The sequence below is a fragment of the Dermatophagoides farinae genome, chromosome 10 (assembly GCF_024713945.1).
Source record: "Dermatophagoides farinae isolate YC_2012a chromosome 10, ASM2471394v1, whole genome shotgun sequence".
NCBI lineage: Eukaryota > Metazoa > Arthropoda > Arachnida > Sarcoptiformes > Pyroglyphidae > Dermatophagoides > Dermatophagoides farinae.
The window spans coordinates 908490-917423 of NC_134686.1; the positions used below are offsets into that span (position 1 = coordinate 908490).

Here is an 8934-nt window from a genome sequence, read left to right on the forward strand (position 1 = left end):
TTGTTGATGATGGTGATTATTTTGAACCAGAAAAAAAAATGGATCACACACACACAATAATCATTGAGTCAAATTCAACTCTCAATTATGTAATAAACACACAAATATAAAAATTCATAATGATGGAATATGTGTGTGTGTGTGTGTGTGTGTGATGGTCCAAAAAAAAAAAATAACGATCCATCTATTTTTGGAACATAGAAATATTTTATGCTGCTTCTGCTGTTGTTCATGTAAGAATCATCATCAAAGAATTTTTAACATTCAAAGCAATTTTTGGCTCATCGATTTTGATATACCGGAGTGTATTATATACATACACACACACAAACTATGCACGTCTATGATGATGATAATGGTCAATCCAATAGTTCGAGTCCATGTGTGTGTATGTGTGTGTGTGTGTGTGTGTGGGTATACGACCCACTATATTCACACAGTACCACTACCCAGAATAATGATATATTGATGATACATATCCATTGCTCACCCTCATTGGATGGATCATCAAGGTCGCGACGATGACTACTATAGTATTCCTCCTCTATTTGGTATCATTCATTTTTTTTTTCTTTTTATAATTCAATCATCATTCAATGATCATGCGCAAATTGAGAATTTCTTACTTTTCAGGTCAGCATCTTTTTTTTTCAATCCATTTGTGTGTTGTTTGTTGCTCGTTTTTATAGCTCATTTTTTTTTGGCGCCTATTTTTTTTTCTCAACAAAGTCATTCAGTTTTTTTTTAATTTTAATTTAATTTTTCTTTGATCAACTAAAATCATAATGGATTTTCTACAAGAATGTCAAGAATATTTTGGTACAAAAAATCTATATGAAATTCTTGAAATATCTAAAACAGCCAATGAGAATGAAATTAAATCGGCATATCGTAAAAAATCACTTAAAGTTCATCCGGATAGAGTACAAGCTGCAAGTCAAAAAGAATCGGCAAAACGTGCATTTCAAATATTGACCAAGGTAAATTCGAATTTGTTTTTTATTTTGGTAATATGGTAATTTGATTTGATTACATTTAATTTAGGTTCATTGTGTATTGAGTAATGATGAATATAGAAAAGTTTATGATGAAAGTGGAATGATCATTACCGATGAGAATAGTTTTACGGATTTATCTACATTCGATGAATTCATGAACTATTGGCGAACATTGTTTCCACGTATTGATGCTAAAAAATTGGATGATTTCGAACAAAATTATGTTGGCTCATCAGAAGAGGAAAAAGATTTGAAAAATCTTTATGTAAAATTCGAAGGAGATTTAAACATGATTTATGAATATTTTTATTTCTATGATGAAGATCGTGTCACCGGAATGCTTAACAAATTGATCGATATGAATGAAATACCAGCATTCGATTTATTTGTTAATGAACCAAAATCGAAAAAAAACAAACGTATAAAAAGAATTCAAAAAGAATCTTTATCGGCTAAAAAAGAATCAGAAAAACAACAAAACAATGATGGTGATTCTGATTTAATAATGGCTATTCAAAAACGAAATACATCCAAAGAGAATGGTTTTAATTCATTAATTAAAAATCTTGAAGCTAAATATGCAACATCCGGATCAAAGAATAAAGGTAAATCATCATCCAACAACAACAACAACAAGAACAAAAAACGACGCATCTGATAATTTATCCGGTCATCTCTTATTCGTATAATGGTGGTTTTCTGTGATTTTTGTTTTCTCTCTTTGAACACACAAACAAAAAATTTATTCAAATTAATTGTCACGTATTCTATGTACTGTCTTTGCTCTTTTTCACACACACACACACACACACACAATTATCATCATCATCATTATCATACATGATGGTTTGTTTGTCAAATGAATCGAACAAAAGAAAAAATTCATCATCCAATTCAATCATCAAAAATCATTAAAATGTTAATAAATCAAGAAATTTTATTGGAAATATCCAATGGACAATCAATTAAAGAAGGTGTCATGTTTTATAAATTCAATGAATCTGGTAATGTTTTTGTTTTGTTTTGTGAAAAAAAAGAAACTCTGATTATATTTAAATCATTTCAAATAACACACAGGTTACAAACAACGATGGTTTAGGCTATGTTCAAATATATTATTTGTATATCATACGGATATGAATCCAACGAATCATCATCATCATCATGGCCAGAATCGTATGATGAAACCATCATTTGCATTTTTAATGGAAAATTTCCATATTCACATTGATTCTAATATGCCGAATAAATTTTCATTTTGTAAGCATCTGTTTTGTTTTGTTTTAGTTCATTTAATCATCATCATGTTTATATATATCTGGATTAATTTTCACATATAGATTTTCTAGCCGAACCAGATGTAAATTATTGTTTCTTTTGTCTAAATAGCCGTCAAACAAACGAATGGTTAGAATTATTGAAACAATTATCATATCGTAAACAACGTGTTTATTTAAATCAACTACGTTTACAATTGAAAACAATCACCGGTATTGATCCACTTGAATCGACACCATGGTCAAATAAATCATGATTGATTGGTTTTAATTTCAAAGCATAATGTCAATATACAAATAAAAAAAAACTAGCAAAATGAAGTGAAACAATTTAAACAAAAAAAAACTATTATCAAATTATTATCATCGATCTAATCACATGAGCCATCATTCCAACCATCAAGCCATCTTTGTTCCAAAAGACGACAATCAAATTCTGGTTTTCCTAATTTTTTATTCACACGATTATGTTGTCGACACCACCATAATGATAATGAATGACGATTTTCTGTTTGTGGTGGATCATTATGGATTTCTTGTTGAAAATCTTTGGCACATGTTTCACATGGATAAAAACGAGCCAATCCTTTTATGAAATTTTTCATCAATTCTTGTTCATCATTGGTTGGTTTTTCTGGATAATACATAGATATTGTATGTAAAACACTCCAAGTATTGTGTCCTAATTCATTTTTATCCAATGGACAATCAGATCTGTGAGAAAATAAATTATTTTTTCAAACAATTTTTAATGTAAATGTAAAATTACCTAGTTAAATTGGAATTATTATCATCATCATTTTTTTGTTGATGTTTAACCTGTTGATTTTGATTTTGATTGGTCTGAATCCATGTTTTAAAATCATTACAAGCACGACATGGACGTTGATGGCGTAGTCCACTACCGATACCATATTCATAATCACCATCATGTGATTGTTGTAACATTGTTATTGGTGTTACTGTTGTAATCGATGATGATGAAAACATTGATTGAAAAATATTTGTAACAAACGATGACATTTTTTTTCAACAAACACAAACACGTTGAGGTAATTTACCGACAACAATTAACAGGACAAAATGTGAGAGAGAGAGAGAGACGAAAAAAAATATCCCAAAAAGTGATGCAATGTCAGATGATCATGATATATGAATTTTTCGCCGAGTTTGCGTCACACACACACACACACACACACATTGTAACATCTGATTTTTTTGTTTATTGTCGACGTGTGTGCATGTGTGATAAGAAATAGCGAAAAAAATAAAATAGCGAAAACCAGAAAAAGAAAGAAAAAAGAGGTTTAAATTGAACAAAAACGTTACAATTCACCTTTAATCATCTTTTGATCAATTGTAAATATCGACAACTCGTGAACGAAAAAAAACATCGACAACAACAACAACAACAAAAAATGGCTCGACGTTATCCACATTCAAATGAAGGTATGATATGATTCGCGAATTTTTTTTACGAAATTTTTTTACTCATTTTGTTTTTGTTGTTTTTTTTTCAGATTTTTTCTCCACCCACATCCAAGGTAATGAAAATAATGATCTAATTTCTGGTCTTCGAAATCAAGTTAATGAACTAAAATCGGTATGTTTTTTGTTTTTTTTTTTTCACCACTGGTCAAGATTAATTATCCACTGTCTTATAATTTGAATTGAATTTTTTTTAGTTATCACTGGACATTGGTGACGAAATCAAAGAACATAATCGTTTCCTAAAAGATATGGACAATGATTTTGATTCCACATGGGGATCATTGACAAATTCTATGGCTCGTTTGAAAAAAATTGCCAGTTCCGGTAATCATCGTTACATATGGTATCTATTATTGTTTTCGCTTTTTGTTTTCTTCATCATTTGGTTGATTATTAGATTTTAAAAAATGAAATCACATTGTTGTATTTTCAACAAAGATTAAAAACAAACACGATTTTGTATTTATTTTTTATTTTTTTAAATTTTAAATCGCATTTTATCAATCATAACGTGATTGTTGTTCCAAATTTTTTTCCATTGGAACAGATTTTGTTGTTTTTTTCCATTAAAATGATTATTTTCCATCAAATTTTACAATTGAATCAAAACAAATTGTCAAAAATGACCATTATACAAACATTCGAAAAAAAAAACTTTTCGGAAAAAAAATCCAACAAGACATCAAAGAAATATTCTAGGAATTTGTTTGTGAGTTATATGTTGAAGTGTTGCATGCATTTGAGTTTTGGAGGGAATTTCACTGGTTTTTTTGTCCTTGTCCAAAGTGTTTATTTTTTCTTTTTTTGAATAATTCATCATGGATAACGATAATGATTATGGTGATGATTATGAAGAATTTATCGATGAAGAATCAAATGTTGGAAACAACACTGATATGAATGTTGATCCACAACAACAAGATGATGAAATTGTCGAAACTAAACGTGTTCATAGTCGATGGTGTCGACCACAGCCATCAATTGATTATAAAAAAGATGCAATCATTTTTCAACAAATTGACATTGATTATTACATTGGTGAAGCACGACCAGATATGCCTGGTCCATCACAAGGACCAATGCCAATCATGCGAATGTTTGGTGTCACATCCGATGGTATATCGATAATGGCACATGTTCATGGTTTTGCACCATATTTCTATGTTTTAGCACCGAAAACATTTGATTCAAAAATATGTAAACAATTACTTGAACGATTGAACAAACTGATTCTGGCCGAATTACGAAACAATTCTGAAAACATATCCGATGCTGTACTATCGATTGATTTGGTCGAAAAACAATCACTTTATGGTTATCAAAAATTGGGTAAAACACAATTCATAAAGATTACATTGTGTTTGCCACGATTAATCAGTATTGCTGCCAAAATATTAACAACAACAAATTTGCTCGGTCAATCGGAAACAAAATGTTTTGAATCCAATATTGAATTTGAAATCCGATTCATGGTGGATCGAAATGTTGTCGGTTGTTGTTGGATCGAATTGCCTGTTCAATCATATCAGCTAAGAAGTGCGGATAAATATGAATCCAGATGTCAAGTGGAATTAGATGTAGCCTATGACAAATTAATTGCCTATGAACCGGATGAAAAATGGTCATCAATTGCTCCGTTACGTGTGCTTAGTTTTGATATTGAATGTGCTGGCAGAAAAGGTATTTTTCCCGAACCAGAACATGATCCAATCATACAGATTGCCAACTATGTCACTAGACAAGGTGAATCAGAACCATTTATTAGAGTTATTTTCTGTTTGAAAACCTGTCTACCAATTGTTGATCATGAAGTTCGTTGTTATGATGATGAGAAAAAAATGCTTCAAGCATGGGCTGATTTTGTTCGTGAAGTTGATCCAGATATTATCACCGGTTATAATATCCAGAATTTTGATCTCGGTTTTCTAATTGATCGTGCTAAAACATTGAAATCATCAACATTTCCATTTCTTGGACGAATAAAACGTTCACAGACCAAAATAAGACGTGCTATTCTACAATCAAAACAAATGGGAAAACGTGAAAATAAAATAATCAATATTGAAGGTCGTGTTCAATTTGATCTTTTATTGGTCATATTACGTGATTATAAACTACGATCATATACATTGAATGCTGTTAGTTATCATTTTCTTGGTGAACAAAAAGAAGATGTACATCATTCAATTATTACTGATCTACAAAATGGTAATGAACAGACACGTAAACGTTTGGCCGTATATTGTTTAAAGGATGCATTGTTACCATTGAAATTATTGGATAAATTAATGTCATTGATTAATTATATGGAAATGGCACGTGTTACTGGTGTACCATTATCATATCTTCTAGCACGTGGTCAACAGATTAAAGTTGTATCACAGTTATTACGACAAGCACTTAAACAGGATTTAGTAATGCCTGCTGTACGTGCTGAACAAGGTGATGATTTTTCTGGTGCATTAGTTATTGAACCAATACGTGGTTATTATGGTGTACCGATTGCAACATTGGATTTTGCATCACTATATCCATCTATTATGATGGCACATAATCTTTGTTATACAACATTATTGACTGCCAATGAAGCAAAACAAATGGATCCAGATGCCTATACGAAAACACCATCAGGATCATATTTTGTTAAACAAACCATACGAAAAGGACTATTACCAGATATTTTAGAACAATTATTGTCTGCACGTAAAAATGCAAAAGCTGATTTGAAAAAAGAAACCGATCCATTTCGTAAAAAAGTACTAGATGGCCGTCAATTGGCATTGAAAATGTCTGCCAATTCAGTATATGGTTTCACTGGTGCACAAGTGGGTAAATTACCGTGTTTGGAAATATCACAAAGTGTCACCGCTTTTGGCCGTGTTATGATTGAAAAGACAAAGAATCTAGTGGAAACAACATATACTGTGGCGAATGGCTATGGCAAAGATTGTATGGTCATTTATGGTGATACAGATTCAGTGATGGTCAATTTTGGTGTCAATACCGTTGAAGAGGCTATGAAATTGGGTAAAGAAGCAGCGGATAAAATATCGGAAAAATTTGACAAACCAATTAAACTTGAATTTGAAAAAGTTTATTATCCATATTTATTGATCAATAAAAAACGTTATGCTGGTCTTTTTTGGACTCGTCCAGAAAAATTCGATAAAATGGACTGTAAAGGCATTGAAACTGTACGTCGTGATAATTGTCCATTGGTTGCCAATTTGATCAGTGCCTGTTTACACAAGATTCTTGTCGAACGGAATCCAGAAGCTGCCGTCAATCATGCTAAATCAGTGATTGCTGATTTACTCTGTAATCGTGTAGATATTTCCAATCTGATCATTACAAAAGAATTGACAAAATCTGATCATGAATATGCTGCAAAACAAGCACATGTTGAATTGGCTAACCGTATGGCTAAACGTGATGCTGGTTCAGCACCAAAATTAGGTGATCGTGTACCATTTGTAATAATTGCTGCAGCAAAAGGTACACCAGCATATATGAAATCAGAAGATCCAATTTATGTATTAGAAAATCGTATTCCAATCGATACACAATATTATCTTGATAATCAAATTTCAAAACCATTAATACGGATATTTGAGCCAATATTTCGTGAAAAAACTGAATCAGTATTATTGCGTGGTGATCATACACGTACAAAAACAGTGTTAACATCAAAAGTTGGTGCATTATTTAAATATACAAATAAACGTGAAACTTGTATTAAATGTAAAACATCTTTACCGGAAAAACATGGTAAGTTTCATTCATTCATTCATTCATTTCATTTCATTTCACATTTTGATTATTTTACCTGTCCAATTTTTATGGATTAGAATATGCCACTTGCGATTATTGTGTTAAAGATGAACAATCCATATTTAAGAATGAAATTTCAAAATTAACACAATTTGAAGAAAAATTTGCCAAATTATGGACACAATGTCAACGTTGTCAAGGTAGCCTATTGGAAGAGGTTATCTGTACAAGGTATATATGTGTATCATCATCAATACTTATCTATTAATATCTCTTTTCATTCATTCATTCATTCATTTAGCTGTGATTGTCCAATATTTTATATGCGTAAAAAAATTAAATTTGATCTAGCTGAACAGCAAAAAATTATTCAACGTTTTGGTATGCCTGAATGGTGATCATTATCCGATTCGAGGATCGATAAATTTGAATATTTGATCGCATTTTGTTTTTTTTTTTTTTAAAGATTCATCATCATAAGTGCTTTTTCAAGTGCATTTTCAATTTTGAAAAATTTTTTTTTTACTTATATTCGATCCATCAATGTCAAGTGAATTTTTGTATCGTTTGAAATTAATATGTGTCGAATATATGTGTCTCTACATTAAACATCGAAATACAAGTACAGCTAATTAGGCTAGACATTGAAACGAAGAGAGAAAAGAAATCTAAAAATAAAAAAATAAAAAAAAAATGTTCATCCGCTCTATGAATAACAGATTGTCGGCTTTACAATGTTTTTTTTTGCTTTGTTTCTGGTGGTGGTGATGTTGTTCATCAACATGATCATGATGATTATCGATATCCAGGTTTACTTGGAATGATATGAGATTATGTTAATTCATCATGATGATGATGATGATGATGATTATTATTACCATAACAAATGCGCAAACACATAAATCCTGGTTACCAAAATTAGATTCGCACTTGTTTTCTTTTTATCTCCATCCACTTTACACTATCATCATGATCATTGGCATCCATTTTTTATCATCTCAAGTGTGTACGTTTCTTCACCACTATGGCCAGATTGGTCATCATCGATGATGACGATGACCTCATGATATAATTACATTAAGAACAATTGAATAAAATAAAAAAAAAATTCCATGTAACATGTGATAATTGATTACGTATATGTCAATTTACCTGTTGGTACAATGAATGTCGAATCAATTATAATAGAATTCGATGAACAAAAAAAAAAAATAAAAATAATGACAATCACCCTAAAATGATTAGCGATAAATTGATTTGTAGTAACAGCAGCAACAACAACAACAACAACAACAACAAAAAATTGAGATTCATCATCATCATCATTGCAGAACCAGGTGGAATATTGGAATGACAGCGCTAAATTTGGCTAACAAAAAAAAAAAAAAAAGGTTGGA

General features: G+C 30.8%; 5 protein-coding genes across 5 annotated transcripts; 4 read left to right on the forward strand and 1 right to left on the reverse strand.

Annotated features, from left to right (window-relative positions):
• The first annotated feature begins 658 nt into the window (after positions 1–658).
• Positions 659–1963, forward strand: LOC124490940 (dnaJ homolog subfamily C member 9). The gene is made up of 2 exons (XM_047053529.2): positions 659–980; positions 1045–1963. The coding sequence occupies exons 1-2, from the start codon at positions 786–788 to the stop codon at positions 1654–1656; spliced, it is 807 nt and encodes a 268-aa protein (XP_046909485.2). The 5' UTR covers positions 659–785; the 3' UTR covers positions 1657–1963.
• On the forward strand, positions 1792–3020 carry LOC124490943 (pleckstrin homology domain-containing family J member 1-like). The gene is made up of 3 exons (XM_047053531.2): positions 1792–2002; positions 2076–2258; positions 2339–3020. The coding sequence occupies exons 1-3, from the start codon at positions 1858–1860 to the stop codon at positions 2530–2532; spliced, it is 522 nt and encodes a 173-aa protein (XP_046909487.1). The 5' UTR covers positions 1792–1857; the 3' UTR covers positions 2533–3020.
• On the reverse strand, positions 2433–3298 carry Alr (Evr1_Alr domain-containing protein Alr). The gene is made up of 2 exons (XM_047053530.2): positions 3045–3298; positions 2433–2989 (listed from the first exon to the last, which is right to left on the reverse strand). Exons 1-2 carry the CDS (start codon positions 3296–3298, stop codon positions 2647–2649), a joined length of 597 nt encoding a protein of 198 aa, XP_046909486.1. The 3' UTR covers positions 2433–2646.
• A 298-nt stretch (positions 3299–3596) lies between these two features.
• On the forward strand, positions 3597–4345 carry LOC124500499 (BET1 homolog). Its single transcript, XM_047064581.2, has 3 exons — positions 3597–3724; positions 3796–3878; positions 3961–4345. Exons 1-3 carry the CDS (start codon positions 3694–3696, stop codon positions 4168–4170), a joined length of 324 nt encoding a protein of 107 aa, XP_046920537.1. The 5' UTR covers positions 3597–3693; the 3' UTR covers positions 4171–4345.
• A 174-nt stretch (positions 4346–4519) lies between these two features.
• PolD1 (DNA polymerase delta 1, catalytic subunit) lies at positions 4520–8246 on the forward strand. Its single transcript, XM_047053123.2, has 3 exons — positions 4520–7534; positions 7615–7768; positions 7839–8246. Exons 1-3 carry the CDS (start codon positions 4585–4587, stop codon positions 7933–7935), a joined length of 3201 nt encoding a protein of 1066 aa, XP_046909079.2. The 5' UTR covers positions 4520–4584; the 3' UTR covers positions 7936–8246.
• Positions 8247–8934: the final 688 nt, after the last annotated feature.

Coding starts and splice junctions, on each gene's coding strand:
- LOC124490940 (XM_047053529.2), top strand. CDS start 786: ATGGATTTTCTACAAGAATGTCAAGAATATTTTGGTACAAAAAATCTA. Junction 981..1,044: donor CATTTCAAATATTGACCAAG/GTAAATTCGAAT, acceptor CATTTAATTTAG/GTTCATTGTGTATTGAGTAA.
- LOC124490943 (XM_047053531.2), top strand. CDS start 1,858: ATGAATCGAACAAAAGAAAAAATTCATCATCCAATTCAATCATCAAAA. Junction 2,003..2,075: donor TTATAAATTCAATGAATCTG/GTAATGTTTTTG, acceptor AATAACACACAG/GTTACAAACAACGATGGTTT. Junction 2,259..2,338: donor GCCGAATAAATTTTCATTTT/GTAAGCATCTGT, acceptor TTTCACATATAG/ATTTTCTAGCCGAACCAGAT.
- Alr (XM_047053530.2), bottom strand. CDS start 3,298: ATGTCATCGTTTGTTACAAATATTTTTCAATCAATGTTTTCATCATCA. Junction 2,990..3,044: donor AATAATTCCAATTTAACTAG/GTAATTTTACAT, acceptor ATTTTCTCACAG/ATCTGATTGTCCATTGGATA.
- LOC124500499 (XM_047064581.2), top strand. CDS start 3,694: ATGGCTCGACGTTATCCACATTCAAATGAAG. Junction 3,725..3,795: donor TTATCCACATTCAAATGAAG/GTATGATATGAT, acceptor TTTTTTTTTCAG/ATTTTTTCTCCACCCACATC. Junction 3,879..3,960: donor AAGTTAATGAACTAAAATCG/GTATGTTTTTTG, acceptor AATTTTTTTTAG/TTATCACTGGACATTGGTGA.
- PolD1 (XM_047053123.2), top strand. CDS start 4,585: ATGGATAACGATAATGATTATGGTGATGATTATGAAGAATTTATCGAT. Junction 7,535..7,614: donor ATCTTTACCGGAAAAACATG/GTAAGTTTCATT, acceptor TTTATGGATTAG/AATATGCCACTTGCGATTAT. Junction 7,769..7,838: donor GAAGAGGTTATCTGTACAAG/GTATATATGTGT, acceptor TCATTCATTTAG/CTGTGATTGTCCAATATTTT.